Below are 18,628 nucleotides of genomic sequence, written 5' to 3' on the forward strand. Positions count from 1 at the left end.
AATGGTGCATCCCTGATCCAGTCTCACAAAGTCATATCACATTAAAATTGGTTTCCACCAGCCTTCAAAGAAGCATCATTAGAGCTACAGGAACCAATAGGGGACCCTACCAGTTATTACTCATATGACCACACAGAAAAGCAGAAGGAAGATATGATAATTTCCATCAGTGCACATAAGCAGTTAGCACTGTCTGGTCGGTATATAGGTTTAGGACAATTAGGTATTTTAGGTTTAGATACACTGGAGCACTCAGTGCTCCAGCTTTCTTCTCCACACTCCACAAAATACATTTCCATTGCCTTTATATTGGTATATAAGGACTAGACTTCCAAAATGTATATTAAAATTTAAGTATTCTGATGTAAGGGTGCAAATTCTTTCCTGTAAGAGCACAAATACTGAGTCTAGGGTAACAACTTAATCTAAAAATCTGGTCAAGACCAGTCAGTATACCTAGCAAACACTCAGTGTTTTATGTTTAGCAAAACTAAAAACTCACAGAATCACAGAATTGTCTAGGTTGGAAGCAACCTCAAGATCATTGAGACCAACCTCTGACCTAACACTAACAAGTCCTCCAATAAACCATATCACTAAGGTCAACATCTAAATGTCTTTTAAAGACCTCCAGGGATGGTGACTTCACCACTTCCCTGGGCAGTCCGTTCCAATGCCTCACAACCCTCTCAGTAAAGAAGTTCTTCCTAATATCCAACCTAAAACACCCCTGGCTCAACTTTAGCCCATTCCCCCTCATCCTGCCACCAGGCATGTGGGAGAATAGACCAACCCCCACCTCACTACAGCCTCCTTTAATGTACATAATGTACACATAAAGAGCGATAAGGTCGCCCCTGAGCCTCCTTTTCTCCAGGCTGAACAAGCCCAGCTCCCTCAGCCGTTCCTCAAAAGACTTGTTCTCCAGACCTCTCACCAGCTTTGTCGCCATTCTCTGGACTCGCTCGAGCACCTCAATGTCTTTCTTGTATTGAGGGGCCCAAAACTGAACACAGTACTTGAGGTGCAGCCTCACCAGAGCTGAGTACAGGGGGACAATCACTTCCCTAGACCTGCTGGCCACACTGCTTCTTATACAAGCCAGGATGCTGTTGGCCTTCTCGGTCACCTGAGCACACTGTTGGCTCATATTCAGCCGACTATCAACCAATACTCCCAGGTCCTTCTCTGCCAGGCAGCTTTCTAACCACTCATCTCCCATCCTGTAGCTCTGCTTGGGGTTGTTGCACCCCAGGTGCAGGACCCGGCACTTGGCCTTGTTGAACTTCATACAGTTGACCTCAGCCCATTGGTCCAGCCTATCCAGATCCTCCTGCAGAGCCTTCCTGCCCTCAAGCAGATCGACACGTGCACCTAACTTGGTGTCATCTGCAAACTTACTGAGGGTACACTCGATCCCCTCATCCAGATCATCGATAGAGATATTAAAGAGGACTGGACCCGGTACCAAGTCCTGGGGAACGCCACTAGTGACTGGCCTCCAACTGGATTTGACTCCTTTCACCACAACTCTTTGGGCCCGGCTGTCCAGCCAGTTTTGCATACAAAGTCAGTAGTCAGTATGCATTACTGCAGTCAGTAATGCATACAAACTGAAGCCTGAAATTTAAAGTATGATTGATGCACTATGTAGAAGATGTCTGTTACCAAAGAGATCCTGTTCTTACAATCTTTCAATTTGTATACATTTGTATATATCCTCCAAATACTAAACTTTAAAAATTATTACTATAAATTATTATTATTATTAATACAATACATTATTATTATTATTATTATTATTATTATTATTATTAATAATAATAATAATAATAATAATAATAATAATAATAATAATAATAAAGCTGATCATTCTGAAGGTCAGGAGAAGTGAGTCCTCCAGTTATGAAAGGAGGTACTGCAGGAATGCAATTTGCATGCTGGAGGAGGTTTACATTATCCAGTGCAGTAGGGAAAGGCTGGACATGGGTCTGTGAAAAGTGTGCTTAGTGCAATCTCATAGAGAATGAGAAATCTTACTGCTGTAAAGTACCAAATGAAGAGGAACATGAATGTGCAGTGCAAAGGTAGTGAACGCAAAAGTTGTTACACAGTGTGTAACAGAGAATGCATGAAAATACTGAATAAATTAGGAGTATAATATGCAATATAAGGCAGAAGACTGGATGAACCCTCATTAACACATAGCCCATCAAAAGTATTTTCCAATTCTATCGAACCCTCAGCAAAAAAATAAGTTTTTTTTTTTTTTATTTTTTATTGATTGTTCACGGGGCGGGAGGCTCAAGGAGGGAAGTGGGAACTAATTGGCTGGAAGGTGAGTTTGACTCAGAGAGGTTGGTACATCTTAGCTTTATTTGTTTCCTTATGAAAGGTGAATTTACTGTGGGAGATCACAGAAAGAACAATAAACAAGATACTTTTTGTATGTATATATATATTTTTAAATAGGGAAAGTATAAGAAAATTCTCATCAGCTTTGGGCTTACCTGGGTTTTGTACTGCATCTCTTTATTTCATTTTTTTTTTTCTGCTTCCTTCTTGTCATATGTGCCACTCTCCCTTCAAACAAGAGTCTGCTTCACAGTAAATCATCCTGTTTTGCACCAAGTCAGACTCATGTTCATTGTCACAACACCATCTTTCTTCCTGCTAACTACAATCTAGCTCTAATTCCTCTCTCTCCATTCATTTATGGCAAGGCAGTTCTTTCCTTCAACCCTTTTCATTTCTCCTACCTAATCCTTGGGATCCCACCTTAACTAGCTGTATATCCTCTTCTGACACATTCAACTGGGGCTTAACCTTGCCCTTTCAAAAGGGAAGATCAAGAACAGAGGTCCTCTGTAGGTCCTTTAAGGACAACTGAAGAAGGACTGAGAGACTCAAAGAAATACTCTGAAACACGGAGAGGTAAATTTCTGTATCCCACTTCCAATTCCTTCTATTCTTACTCCCCAGAATCTGGATAATAAACACAAGGAAGCATCTAAATATCCTTATCCTCGTGTAGCTTGTACAAACAAGGACTCTGTCATTACATTGTAATTGCTTTCCGTCTAGGACTGTGTGTTCTCATGAAGCACCTTGCATGCCTATGGTATTGTAGAAATAAAACAACAGTAAGTCCTAAGCAAAACAAATTGGATTGTTTTGGATTGAATTGAATTGAATTGCTTGAATGCAACAAACACATTTTGCTGCAGTATGATCTCAGCCCTCAGCAGCCAGGGGAACTCCTCCTTTTTGTCACCTGAAAAAGTTAGCTTTCTAAGGCTCTATCTTCAAAGACGGTATTTTCTCTGAATCAGCCCTGTGCAGAGTATTCTGAAAGAGGCATACAAAAATGTTTAGCATTAACTACCCTATTCCAGGTGCTGGATGTAATGCTATTAATATTGTCACTAATTTGGCAATCAATTTCAACGTTTTCTAGGAGTCTTCTGACACACTATCTATCATAACGGATATTAAATCTATAGTAAGCTTTTTTTTTTTTTTAAAAAAAAGTGGTGTATAGTTTTAAAATGCCATTTGTAACCATATTACACTCTTTCTTGATTCTCTTTTTATGAAAAATACTGGTTCTCTGTTTATAGTTCTCTGTGTTTATTGAGATTATTCAGAAAGAAAAAAAAAAATACTCCTTCACCGTGATGCTTTTACATAGCGCTAGAAATGTGATTTAGCTCTAGTTTTATCTTACTCTTTGATGGCAGGGGTATTTATAAAGGCTTCTCTCTCTAGATTCCTCTACACTCACTGGAGACAAACATGTTGCCTTGACAGAAGTCCAGCTGCACACATGAATCTCTGTGAAAGCCCATCTTCTCCCCCCCCCCCCCCCCCCCCCCACCTCTTTCAGAGATAACTAGAACCTAGGATGACAAGCAGAGGGGATAATACAAATGTTATATATATTTTCCCCCTTAAACTGCTTTTAATCAGTGAAGACAGTGGCTCTTCCAGAAGACAATCTGAGCAGCTGATTGCCTGAAGTATTTACACACATTACATTCAAGCAGAAAACCTACTCTGCTATTCATCCTATATTCTCTTAAATCCCATAGGAGAGGAAAAGAGAGGAGCTTTCAGGAGACGATTCCAATATTGACACTACATGACCTCTGATGTGCCTATCTCATCTCAGTGTCCACAGAGGGAGCTGACAGTGACCAAACTCCTGAATTAGAAATGTCACATTGACCTATTGCCTGAAGTTAGCTAATGAATCAGACTGCAGCAATTTCAGTGCAATTGTTGGCAATGTTCTGCTGTAAAAAATCAAGCATAGAAAAGTCTATCCAGTGATACAGCGCGTACTTATGCTAATGCATAATACATTCTCTAGTATTTTGTCCAGTTCAATTTAAAACGTCTGTAGTAATTAGGCTTCTAGCCACTCCCTCAGAAAATTGTTCCACAATCTAATGTCACATAACCTCCAACCATTTTTCTATGCTGAAACTGCTATCAACGCACACAGAGAAAAGAGGATTAGACTACATGGGTGACTGCTTGGGAATGTCTAGAAACTAAAGGGAATGAAGCTGCTGGCATTGATGAACCATCCAATGAAGCATCCAGTGAAACACTGGGAAGCTGAAGGTGTTGTCTTCCAGATGAAATGTGAAAGCAAGGCATTAAGCATTAGAAGCAATTAAAGTTCTCACAGCACTCTTTGCAACAGTACCAGTGTTAACCCCTGGTTCCTGGCCACCTTCCAAATCACATAATTAAATTCTGCTTTCCTAAATATTTCCTCGCACTATTGTTTAGAAAGACAGTTATCTCTTAACCTGAAATGGTGTATTGATGCCAAGCTTCAACTCAAAGGAGGATGCAAAATAAGTGTAAAATTATTCCAATTTGGTCAGTTCATTACAGATACAAGACTGAGAAAAGTATTTTACCTTCAATTAGATTTTATTGACACTTATCCCAGATCTATTTATCTTATATCCAAAGTATTTCCTCTCAATCTGTGATAGATAATCCTTCAGAAACTTGTAGAAAATAATCCTTTAATTCACTACATAATTATTTAAAACTAATTTATTTAAGCCCTTGATTCGTTTCTCCATAAACATTTGTAGATCATCAATGGGGATCTACAGATCTACTTGTCATTACAAACATTAGGAAGCAGTGATCGCTCTCTCTCTCTCTCTCCCTCCCTCTCAAAAAAAAAAAAAAAAGCTCCTGGCTTTTAAACTGGACTGTGATCAGTACTCACTCCATGCTACCTGACTGTTAAATAATTAATTATTCTGTTTAAATCACTAGTCATTTTGGAAAATTTTGGTCTGCATATTTATGCCTCATTCAGCCATTCAGGTCTAGGTACCAAACACTTTAAAAATTAGTGAAACCCTTAGCTCTTGATCTCGCTGAAAATACTCCTTTAGGGTAGTTATTGATCTTTTTCTTACCATCCTGAGAAAGTCTTTTGGGGCTATTTTTGATCATGTCTTCAGTTATTCCTGGTGTGGATTCTCAGTTAAAGGGGGAAACCTATCTTATCTCCCTGTAGTTCCTATAGATACATCAGTGTGGGCATTGCTGAAGCAGCTACTGATCTGTTTGCTTTATATGGCTCATTTTCTGGATTGGGGGTGAACAGCAGCGTTTCTTCTGCAGCCACACGTCAGTCTCTAACCCACACGACATTCAGGATAATACAAGTATCTTATAAAAGCATGCTTATAAGGTGTTTCCAAGTTGATGATATTATTAGGGTAAGAACTATTGCTTAACTTGATTTGGAATTTCACATTGTCCTTATCAAATGCAAGCAGGAAACAAAGCAACTGCAACAATACTCAACTCCCCATGCATTTCTAAATGACAGTGACCCACAAAGTGGAAATTGTCATAACATGCTAGTACCATGCTTGAGAATAGGAAGCTTGTGAGTCATATAGTTTTACTTCGTCAGTAATCAGGAACATTTAAAATTTTGAAAGAGTTGTCTAGAGGTAGCTGAATTAAAATAATGAGTAACGTGTTTTTGATGTACAGATGCAGTAGTGATTGCATATATGGGAGTTGAGGTAAGGAAAAGGAGAAAGGAATTAATATTTCTTTCAATCATGTTGAAAACTAGGTTTCATATATATGGGGCTGGTGAATGCATAGTTGCTACCTTTCTCCGACAGCCTAAGAAAAAAAATATAGTTATCTGTCTCTCTCTCTATATATATCATCCATATATATCTATATCTGTATCTGTATCTATATATATCTGTATCTATATATATATCTTTATCTACATCTGTATCTATATCTGTACTGGGTTTATGTGGCAAGGTTTTGGTAGTGGGGAGCTGGAGAGGTGGCCTCTGTGAGAAGAACCCAACAGCTGCCCCATGTCTGATAAGGGCCGTTTTCAGCTGTCTCCAAAAGGGACCCGCTGCCAATAAGTGATGTTGTTTGCACCTCTGTGAGAACATGTTTGAAAAAAGGGAAAAAAACTGCTTTGCAACAGCAGCTGGGAGAGTGAGGAGTGAGAACCAGATAACAAAGTCAGCGCAGGAGGAGGGCAGGAGGTGCTCCAGACACTGGAGCAGAAGTTCCCCTGCGGCCTGTGAAGAGGCCCCTGGTGGGGCAGGCTGTAGCCTATGGGTCCCACAGCAGAGCAGATCTCCATGCTGCAGCCCGTGGAGGAACCCCTGGTAGATGTGGCCTAGGGGAGGCTGCGGCCCATGGAGAACCCCCACAGGAGCAGGCCCCAGCCTGGAGCTGCAGCCCATGGAGAGAAGCCCATGCAGGAGCAGAGGGTTGGGAGGGTGGGAGCTGCTGTCCATGGGGGACCCACGTTGGGGCATTTTATCCTGACAGATGGACCCCATGGTATGGATCCATATTGGAGCAGTTCTTGAAGAGCCTCTGCATGTGGGAAGCCCACACAGGATCAGTTCGGGAAGGATGGCATCCTGTAGGAGGAACCCCATGTGGAGCAGGGGCAGAAAGAAAGAGTGACAGAGTGGTGGGTGACAAAGGTGACAAAGCATTATGGACTGGCTGCAACCCCCATTCCTCTGTACCACTTAGGAGGAGGAGGTGGAAAAGGGTGGATGGAGGAAAGGTGTTTTTACCTTGTTTTCTTTCTTTCTCACTTCTCTAGCTTGTTAGTAATAGGTAATAAATTACATTAATTTCCACTATGCTGAGTCTGTTTTGCTCATGACGATAACAGTTCAGTGATCTCCCTGTCCTTATCTCAACCCTTGAGCCCTTTCCATCGTATTTTCTACCCCTTGTCTTTGAGGGGAGAGAGCTAGAGACCAGTTGTGGTGGAGTTCAAATGCCCAGCTGAGTAAAACCACCACAATATCTAATGCATATATAAATTAGGAGGAAATATAAAATATTAATAATATCAAGTACAACATGAGATGAGTACTCAACAAATATTTCATATAATGAGCATATACAGTGTTTGGAACACTTCACAAGCATCAAAACAAAAACACACACTAAACTCCCAAAGCTCAGGAAGGTATCCTAAAACTGAAAATAACAGTGTATAATCAAAGACCAAATACTATTTATTCAATTTATTGAAAGACATTCTAATGCCGCAGAGCATTATTCTATCCTAACAACAACATACTCAACATTAAATATGATCACCAGCCTAAAAGTTCTAGGACTGTTTAAAAGGTCTGATTTTAAACAAGACATCTTTATTCTTCGGAAACTAAATTCATGATCACAGCCTGAATATTCCCAGACAAATATTAAATCACCAAACAAGCATTTCTTTACTATGTCGTATGGCTTCACTTAGTAGTAATATTAAGTACGTACAAATTGGCATTTTAATTTTGAGGGGTGCTAGACATCTCCTAGACAGGAGGTCTCTTGTACTCAACAGCTACTCAATGAGTTTAACTATTTAGTGAAAATGAAACTTCAAAAATGTAAGAAAGTTCTAATCTTATCTGTGATATGGCAACTGATCTGTTAGTTTTAGCATTTTGTCACACCTGGGCTTTCTATGCAAATAGAAAAAGGAAAAAGAAAACAAGCAAGAAGATGACATTGTCCTTCAGATCTCAGGGAACCATCAGAATATTTTATTAGGCTATTTTTCCCCAGATGTTCATTACAGTCACAATATTCTCCAGTTTAAAGAAATTGTTACTCTTTTGAATTCATCAAGAACAAGGCATGCTAAATACATATTCTAACATATTTAGCTTAATGACTACCTAGCAGAATAGCCAAATCTTTTACCACCACTACAATATAATTAATACCATTTGCTCAGGGGCAAATAGTCTCACCATGCTCCTAGATTTAAATCTTTCACACTGCATGACACACTGCTTCTGTTTCAGCAAAACGTCTACTTAGTATTATCCAGTCTCCTTTTAATTTCAAATCCATCACAATTTGCCGTTTGGTTTTACTTCTTTCAAACTAATATGTAACAAAGTTAAATGTGTAGTATTTGCAGTGAGAAAACATTTGCAAATATCCACAATAAAGCCAGGACAAAATAATATAAATAGCAGATTAATAAACACATGAAATATTCTAAATGTAAAAGCTAAAGTGTCCTTCTGACATTATTATTATTATATATGTATATTTGTTGTTGTTGTTCAGGGTGGATAAGGTACTTTAGAACCTTCAGGTATTAAACTGAGTTTTGTTTCAAGTGCGTGACCTAGGATTCTATCAATGATCAATTCTGACCCTGCACCTCCCTATAGACTCTTAGAGCTAATGAGAAGAGCAGTAAATTATTGATTGAAACTAATGTGCCTTCCTTGTGGACCTAGAGTTCTGTGTAAAACAACATCAATCAATGCCATCCGGAAAGCACTTTAATCATAATGTATAAACAAATTATATCAAATAAGAATATATGTTAAAAGAATGCTGTTACAATGTTTGCAAATAAATTTAAAACAAACAAAAATTTTGATTCACAGATAAATTGTCTGAAATTTTGAACTCAGTTACCTGAGCTCCTGCTATTCCAAATTCAAGAATTTCAGGAATTTTGGAACTTGGGATAATATAGGTTTTTTTATAGATTTTTTTTTTTTTTTTAATTAGGTTTTGGGAAAACAGAAGTTTTCTCATCTCTCTTTGTATACGTAAAAGTACCCAGAACTCAAACCCAAAACATGAGAATCTTCTAATCACAGAATGCAGGTAAGCAAATTAGATATTGCATCCTAATTTTCTCAAGCAATTACTTCTCTCATACCCATTGCTCCTCTCATTAACTGTTTCTATTTTCTGGAGAAAATTGCTGTTTATTTTTAGCTATAAATACATATCGGACAGAATTATTGGAACCTATTGAACATTTAGATGTTCGACACATGCTTCTCAGGTACTTGTATTCTATGAAACACTTCAGCATAATGAATTTTATTTTCAGACAGATACAATTCTTATGAAAGAACACAAACCATGAGTGCATGTGTACACATACTGTTATCAAAGACTTTTTGTCACCTGCTTTAAAACAAGTCCAAATTACTGAGGGTTTCAGTCTCTCACAAGCTCCAAATTAAAAAGCTGATGAAGCTTGACAGACACACAGGCAAATTACTCGGGTGATAAACAGATTCTATGTTGAAATACTATATCTTATCAAAGTAATGCACCTGAGGTCATTGCCATGGAATTTGATCTCAAGAAAGGGACTAGGAAATGCTAATTGTAAATAATAATAAAACTAAGAGTGCAGGGAAACTACTACCAAAATATCACAAAACCTATACTCACAAATAAAAAAATATATCAGAACCAAACACACCAAATAAACATTATGACTTTGTGAATATAAGAGTGAGACAATCAACACTAAGTCAAGTCTTAAATCAGGGTGAATATTGATGCCATATTTTTATGATTGCATTAGCAGTCTGCCATACATAAAGACCACTAGGGAAAAAAAAAAAAAGCGTAAATCTATGAGAGGAAAACATTTGAAGAAATGTTCTTCATGCTCTGCTCAGACCAAGCTCTGAACACTGCATTTTCATTTTTAAGAATTCGAGTTTTCTACATCTGACAGATACCGTCTTTCATTCTTTAGGAAAAAGACCTTAGCTGTGTAGCAGTGGAAATTGGAGTGGATTTTGGTAATCAACTCAGGACTTATTCTAAGAGCTACATTGACAAGTGCAATCTCAGACAATGCTTCTGAGGTTTAAGAGCCCTTAAATTACTTACTCTTTTTGCTGCAATAATTGACACTCACATTTCAGAGCTTGAGGAAACATACAGCATAACCGAATATATTCTAAGGTACTTCTCTCCATTAAACAACGAACCAGGTGCAACACGATGCACTTAAAAGTTGTTATTATTTATTTATTTATTTATTTTAACAACTTCAGTACCAGCTTCAGTAGTGCAGCTTCAAAATACAGTTTGACCGAAATTGTAACACAATTGTTCTCTAATGTTTTACTTGTTAGTAGGTTAGCAGGTCACGTTTAAATCACCAAAAAGTCTGCTTACTTCGCAAATGACTTTGCATTAATTATTAAAAGTCTTAATGTCTAATTCTGCTAACTTTACTTCAAGAACAATCTAATTAAAATCAAGACCATTTAAAGAATAAAACTAGAAGAATTAAATCTTTGGAAAGCAAACTGGCATTAAAAACATCTGTCTAACAGATTTACTTCTTTGTTAAAGCAGAAATGAAACCTTAAATGCAATCTTATAATCAGTATATAAATATAAATAAATATAAATAAAATAAATAAATTTTGCAAAAGCAAATTCTTTATTCTATTTAAGAAAGCTCAGAGGAGGATTTATTTGTTTGGACAATGAGGTAAAAGTGAATGAAATCTCTGCTAGATGGAAGATTTCAACAGATGAAAACGCCCTTCTTTACTGAAAACAAAACAAAACAAAACAAACATATGCGTTTTATTGTTGCGTTCCTAAAATACCAGTATTTGACTTTACATCAGAAACAGAAGTATCTTTTCTCAGATAAGGTTTTATGTAGATTTCATGTTCTGGCCAGAATAAAGCATTTAGTAGCTGTGTTTGAAACACTTTGTTCTAGAAATTAATATAAACACTATGGAAAAATTCAGTGTATATTCTTTAAACTATGAACCTGGTAAATCCACAGATGGATATTTGCTTGTTAATGAGCAACTCATCTGCCAGCTTTATTTGTCAGCAGATTACAGACAAGATAAAGCATTTGTTTATTCTCTTATATAAATTTGTGTTTATGGTATATAAAACTTCACTATTTTTTTTAACAGTGTTCCTGAATAAAAATTGCACACTAGAGATTTGTCCTATGCTTTCTTAATTTGGTAACCCATTAGTCACTTTTAAGTATTATTAAGGCTTTTGAGCCTTTTTTCCTAACAGCATCCAGAAAAGCAAAGTACTCTGTTGTATACATCTTTCAGTTATCATTCTTAGCAAAGGGCCCAACAATAAACAAAATAATAAAGAAATGTATTATTAGGTCTTATTAGAACTACCTGGAAGGAAAGTACTTGGACATATAATTTAATTAGAAACTCTATTTTTCAAATGAATTTCCCATGAAAGTTTTATTTTTCAAATGGGAAGTATTACCTAAAGAACCCTATCTCATTAAACAATATTTAACCATATTATCTAGTTCTCTGATTTCATAAAATGATGACCAAGCACATTGAAAGCAAAGGCAGAATTTGAAGTGGACCTTTTTTATTAGTTTCTGACAAAATGAAAAACAAAACAAAACAACAAAACAATATTTTCAAATATTATATGACCTCAAACCTTCTACACTTGGAAACTAAGCTAGTATCACAACTAGAGGACCAGATGTAGTAATCTCCTCTTACTGACACATAGATTTTCTATCTGAATTTTAATTTCTTCACCAGAGGTGTCTCAAAGCAAGACGAACAGTGAGTAGCAGAGTGACTAACTTTGGACACCCAAGTCACAGTCAAGGAATCTCAATATATACCATATCCGGAATAAGGAAAAAATGTGCGTCTAATTCCCATCAGATGATGCAAAACTCGTATTTTCCCATATAACATAATCTTAAAACAGGAAATGTTGATTTTTTTAAAATTACAAGTAATTTTGCTAAAGTTGCAATTATAAATGACACAAGAAAATAATTAATTTCTTAAGCAATTAAATCTTATGATCTTACAATAAAGCAGGAAAGAAGAGAATTACTGTGTATAGCATCACATTATGAGATTACAGCTAAGAAACTATATTACAGAGTACCAAAAACACTGAAAGAAAAATACAAAAATAGAATGTTCGTGATGTTCTATATTTATCTTTGTGGGTAGGCTCTGAAATATCTTTTGAGCTGTCTTCTATATTTGATAATCACTGGTAAGACCAAATTTTGGACTGGTATTCTCAGCAATGTTTATATCTGAGGACTCAAACCAGTCAAAGGCACTCTGTGAATTTATTATACTACTATTCATATTTTTTTTTAATTTTGTTAACAAAGCCTAGGTCAAAACAAACTATTTCACACAAACTGTTTCAATATATTTCCTATTTTATTTTTAATATTAATGGTTGCTAACAAACGTGCAGAAGGGCAGAACTGTCTAGGGGACCGCCCAATTGTTAACATCTTATTTATTTGTAGTACAGAAATTTTTTTCACAAAATTATTTTAAAGTTAAATATTTTCATACCTCATTCTATGCCAGCCGTTTTCCAGGCTGCATGTTATCACTGCTTCTGCAGTGAATCATATAAAAATCATAATTTTAAGGAAAGAAGGAATGCTGGACATGTAAGGTGTATTCAGAAATTACACTATCAGTGTTTTCTTCAGCAACATTCACTTTCACACAGGAGCAGTGACATTAGCTTCTCAGTAGCATAAAACCGTTGAAGCTCTTTTGCAGTGTGGTTTGCTTGTTTGTTTGTTTAATATTATAAGGAATAAAATATTGCAGAGGGGAAAAATGCCTTTTCAATGTTGATGCTGTCATCACATGCAAAATACAATACCATGCCTTTAAAATTCAACTGCATATCAAGCTAAAACAAAAGTGAAAATTGAAATTAAAAACTATAGTTGAAATATCTACAGAATTAGTACCCTTTGGGGCATTTTGACCATATAACTATTAGTAGTTGGGACACACGAAAATTTCTGCTGCAGAGCCTTTATGTTTTGATGATGCACTACCAGATGACATCACTCTTGTATTGGCAGAAACTAATGGAATAGATCTGTACTTCTTACCATCAACACAGGCTGGCCTTGCTCTTGTTGTACCGGCAATCTGTCCTTTTTTACATGCACAGCGAGCTGTTTGTCGGGCTATAGTCCTTCGGGGCTGACTGCTATCTCTGTCCAAAGTAACAATCTCACATGTACCTGCAGCCAGTTGACCTGGAAAAAGAACCAGCAACAGGTACCAGAGTCACTGAATGCACTACAGGCAATCTATTACAGCCGAATAGAGTCATGGCCCTATGTCACCACAGAAACTCCACAACAAATGGGCAGCCAGCTGACGGATATAATAAAACTGAGATGACATACAATTTTTCTTTGTGGTGGACATATGAAAACCCTGCAAACTGGTTCTGTCAGAAAATGATTATTGTTCCATAAAAGCCAGAGAGCTGAGGTCACACAGGTTACTTTTACTTATGTTGGCTAAGTAAAGAAACAACCTGCTTTTACATCAATGAAATTTAAATGGTGTGCTCTTTACGATCTTTCAGAAGAGCAATGATTAAGTATATGGAAAACAAAAATAGACAATATTTAAAGGCCTTCCCCATGATCATGAATATAATTAAGTCTTAACTGCTTTGTGTGTTGCTTCTGAAAGATAAAGTATGCCCGAGTTTGTCAGTTCTTTGGCTCCTGCTTCATCTCAACTGAATAGCAACTCATTCCCTACCTGATTCATTTTTGAAGTAGCTGGTGTTTTGTCTTTTGCTAAATCTACAATGTGACCATTCTGCAAATGACAATAAAATCACACTGCCTGGTTCACTGAGTAACATTCTCTGCATGTTATTGACTTCTCCAATATATGTAGCTTTCATCGAAAATCCACCCCACCTGATTCTGAGTTTGGAGCACACTGTGAGAGACAAGACAAAGTTACAAAAAAATGTTTCCATGGCGTTTTAGTCTGAAGTGAAAATTCTACAATTAAAATTCCTCTGACGCTCACAGTAGCATGCTAATAGTATAGCAAAATATTATGTTTTTATAAGCAAGAATATACATCATTGAATTTCAGTGCTTAGTAAGACTGAAAAAAAATCCCAGCTATCACTTTGTATTACATATAATCTCTGGATTTTGTGGTAGAGTACTAAATAGCATTTATTTTGGATTTTGTCTTTGTAGTCAATCGATTATAAACCTTCAAAGAAACATATACCAAAATAGGTTTGCAAATCACAAGCCAATTAGATTTTCTCTTCACAAAAAGTTGAGAATGAACTAAATATATTGTACTTTTTTTAAATATGGAGTTTACATAATATTCACAGTTTATTTTCATTTTGTTGACTTTTGAAAAATGAGACAAAACCAGCAATTTTAAATCTGTATTAATATTTTTTTTAATGAAACATTTATAAATGGTGATTAATTAAATTCTACAAGTATAATCAATATGTCTGTATACTGCATTTTATTTCCATTCAGAAAACAATTTTATCCAGTATATTCTTCTAAATACCAACTGATGGTACTTCCTATTGTGTGGATACTGTTTTGAAACTGTCAGAATAGTAAAATATTGTAGGCTGTCAACAGCATTGTGACTGGTTCACTGCTAAGCCACCTAAATTTTATATTGCTGTAACTCCTACACTGCAGTGAATTACAACATGGTAAAAGCAAGTATCACAAAGATGAATATGGAACAAGGTACTCTACAAATTCATGCAAATATATATGTACATATATTTGTAATATATATATATTACAACATGTAATATATATTACATATATATATATTTTACCTCTACATAGGTTCATGTTGAGACTTTTTTTTTGTTTTTTAAATAATGATTATTTTCAGCTGTTTCATTTGTTCATTTTTAAAGATGATGATTTCTTCCAGTCATAGTGACCTCATGTAATATATATATATTACAATATGTAATATATATTATATTACATATATATGTAATATATAATAAATAATATATATGTAATATATACATATATATGTAATATATACATATATACACATATATATGTGTGTGTGTATATATATATATATGTAATAGACATTAGGCCTTCATAATTAAATAAGATATTTGACAGCCAAAAACACTGTAGTATTCGATGGCTGCTGGCAATCAGGCTTATGAGCTAAGGTCAATCTTGGATTTCATGAGCTTTCTATTCTTTTCCACCCACCATGTTAACAAAAAAACATCTTGGGATAAACATACTCATGAGGGGATTTTTACTCTATTATATGCTGATTTTTTCTTTGTATCCTCAGAAATTGTAGGTTAGAAAGCAAAGGTTTAGAAAGAAAAGAAGTGGCACTTGGTTATCCAAATGCAGACAAGGGAAATCTGGGTACACTGAGACATCTTGAGCTGACAGCATTCATTTTTCCTCCATTGCAAGTACATTTCATTTTGGGTTGCAGATGTATTGCTACCAAGTAATGTAGCTGTCTTAGTGGATCAAGTAAAAAGACACAATCAGAGTTGTATTTAGATCTCGACCCCTCAAGCACATCATGATTAGGGTTCTGCATTGAGAACAGAAATTGAATGGAAACCAGAGAAATAAAATACGAAATGTGTAAGTATTCTTGAGAGTATACTCTTGCTGTTTTCATTAAAAGATATTGTAAATCATACAATCTAGGTGGATCATTCTATAAAACCCCATTTCAGAGGAAAGGAACCAGTGTTACAGCACAGTCAAGGTGAACAAGGACTACAGTGTTCTTTTTACTTGGAACACTGAAGATAAATGTCAAGATGAATTCCAGAGAATGCAAGCAGGGACTGTTGATAATATTTTCTGCTTTTTATCTTATAAATAATGTTTTTTACTTTTGAACCTGTCCAGTTTTACCTCTACGTAGGTTGATTTTGAGACATTTTTGTTTTGTTTTGTTTGTTTTTTAAATAATGATTATTTTCATCTGTTTCGTTTGTTCATTTTTAAAGATGATGATTTCTTCCAGTCATAGTGACCTCATTTTTTGAGGAACTTGGAAAACTAGGATACCTAAATGAAAGTAATAGCTATACAAAGATAAAAGATTCAAGGAACTTCTTGCAGCTATTTAAAGAAAAAAAAAAAAAAAAGATGGAAAACTAGGAAGAAAAAAAAAATCGTGTCAGTTGCCATTCATATTTCTACTGCAGAAGAAAACTAAAAGTTATTGTAGAGTTACAGCAGCTGTTCCCACTTATATGACATAAATATTTCCTCGTCATTGTGTCACAGGTTGCAAAGATTGCACTGCAACATATTGTACATCCACTGTTACTTGGCTTTAGATGGCTGTAAAGGATGAAAAGTATCAGCCAAGGTTATGGAGAGCCACTTCCAGAGCGAGAATCATCTGGAGGTCTTCTCTGTCTCATTAAGTGAGTCTGTACCACTTACATGATATAAATGCTACTTTTGCTTTTTAACAATTTTCTCTAGAAATGTAAGGTTTACAATGATGGAACAGAAGGAATATACTTTTTATAAAGTATAGTTTCAAGAATAAGGTTACCCTTCGTTTTCAGGGATGTTGCCACGATCTTCTTTCAAGGCCATTAATTAATATCATTTTTTTTAGCCTTGGAATACTCACCACAACTCCTAAGTGCAGAGAAGAAATTAAAAGAAGGAGGAGTTTCACTGAAGCTTTTCCCATTGAGAGATTAAGAGCCACTGCTTGTGGAACAGTGGTAAAGACTGGATATTTTTAATAATCCCATTTATGTACTTACAGTACACAAAGCAATTCACGGCTACCCAACCTGAATGAACTCATTTTGAGACAAAAAAGACAAGCATCACCAGAGAGCTCTGATTCATCACAGACTTATATGAAAGGCTTATTTTTTTTTCCCCCTAAGGAAAGGTCATTTTTTATTATTTTATGTATCAAGCATAAAATAATAAATTTTCATAATAACTTTCAGAGTTAAAATAAACTTTTTTATTTTATTATTATTATTTTTTTTTATTCCCAAGTAAATGAATGAGTATTGGTTTGCTGTTGTTTTTATATTTATTTTGTATATGTATGGTTCAGCAATGAAAACCTCACTGGAAGTTATTTGATTTTGCATTGCCACCGTCTGGTTATTAAAGAGAGAAAAAGTTCAGGTTCCTTGCTCTTCTGTATGTTGTACCGCATTCTTAAAATGCCAGTTGACATCTCATCTCTCAGATATCAATGTAGATGCTTCTCTATGGAATTATTTCAGGAAAATGGAGAACTACAGGGTTCTGATTTAAAAATTTAAGTCAAACTGAATTAAAAAAAAAAAAAAGCAACAAAAACAATCAAGTAAATAAAAAACAAATAGGATTAGGTTTTTGGCTTCTAGCTAGTACAACTCATACTGCTTACAGTGAAAGGAAATTACTATATTCAACACAAAATACTCAACACACCTATTTTGCTTTTTTTTTTTTTAACTCTTCTCTGTGAGAGTTTTTTCATGAAAATCTGTAGAAGTCAGTAAGAATATCTCTCAAAATAAAATGATGTATGATTATTTAATACTTTCTCTCTTGAAAAAAAAATGTTATTAAGTAGTTTAAATGTAAATAAGCTTTTTTTTTTTTCATTTTTATTTTTATTTTTATTTTTTAAGAGCCCTGTTATCAACTATATGCCATTACTGAAAGAATAAAGCCTTTCAAAATCATGTATGTCATAGGTAAAACCTTCAATTAGTAAATACTTTCATATTAAATGCAGAGTACCACAGGATAAAATGATAATTTTCTGTGGAAGAAAATATTTCTGTTCTCTAATAGAAAATAAAATCTGTTTAATTCATATTGATTATAGCAAGCAAGTTATAGATATTATGATTTTTTAATTTATGCGTGCTGAAAAGCTGAAAACATTCCCTTCAATTCATTTAAAGAATAAAATCAGATGATTAACTCATAATATCTGTGGGTTCAATAGCAATAAAATTTGATCTAAATCTATGGGTCTTTCCAGGATTTAGATTCCATGTTCACCCAGAAATCTCCTGATTTGCACATGCAGGCTTATATTACAGTTTCAGAGAATAATTTTTCCATGCATCACCAATTTGATGCCTAGCAACACAAGCTCTTTTAGTTCAAAATGCATAAAGTTAGATGTTATTAAAAATCTTGGCTAGATTCAGATACTCTTTTGTCAGTGAACACAATGCAGGAGTTGTTTCAAAATCAGATCATAGGAACATATTCAGCAGTTTTCTATTACAATATTGAAGTCTTTCTGACAACAGAGCCATGCCAACTCCTGAGCAGAGCTGAATATAAACAATTCCCACTGAAATAAAGTGCAACTTAAGCACTTAGTATGACTCATGATCTGCAGTTTGACATTAATCTGAATATCAAATATTTAAATTTATTTTATTTTATTTTATTTTTAAA

General features: G+C 35.2%; 1 protein-coding gene across 7 annotated transcripts in view; it reads right to left on the reverse strand.

The window, feature by feature from the left end:
• TAFA5 (TAFA chemokine like family member 5) overlaps positions 1-18,628 on the reverse strand; it is a 465,759-nt gene that overhangs the window by 219,184 nt on the left and 227,947 nt on the right. For all 7 annotated transcript variants that reach the window (XR_014698557.1, XR_014698558.1, XR_014698559.1 and 4 more), the window contains one exon: positions 13,259-13,408. Coding sequence is in view for 2 of the 7 variants with exons in the window: in XM_084537949.1 (XP_084394075.1) it covers positions 13,259-13,408 (150 nt within the window). In the remaining 5 variants the exon portion in view is untranslated. The remainder of the gene's footprint in view (positions 1-13,258; positions 13,409-18,628) is intronic.

Source organism: Aythya ferina, assembly GCF_964211825.1.
Source record: "Aythya ferina genome assembly, chromosome: 1".
In the NCBI taxonomy this organism is placed as follows: Eukaryota; Metazoa; Chordata; class Aves; order Anseriformes; family Anatidae; genus Aythya; species Aythya ferina.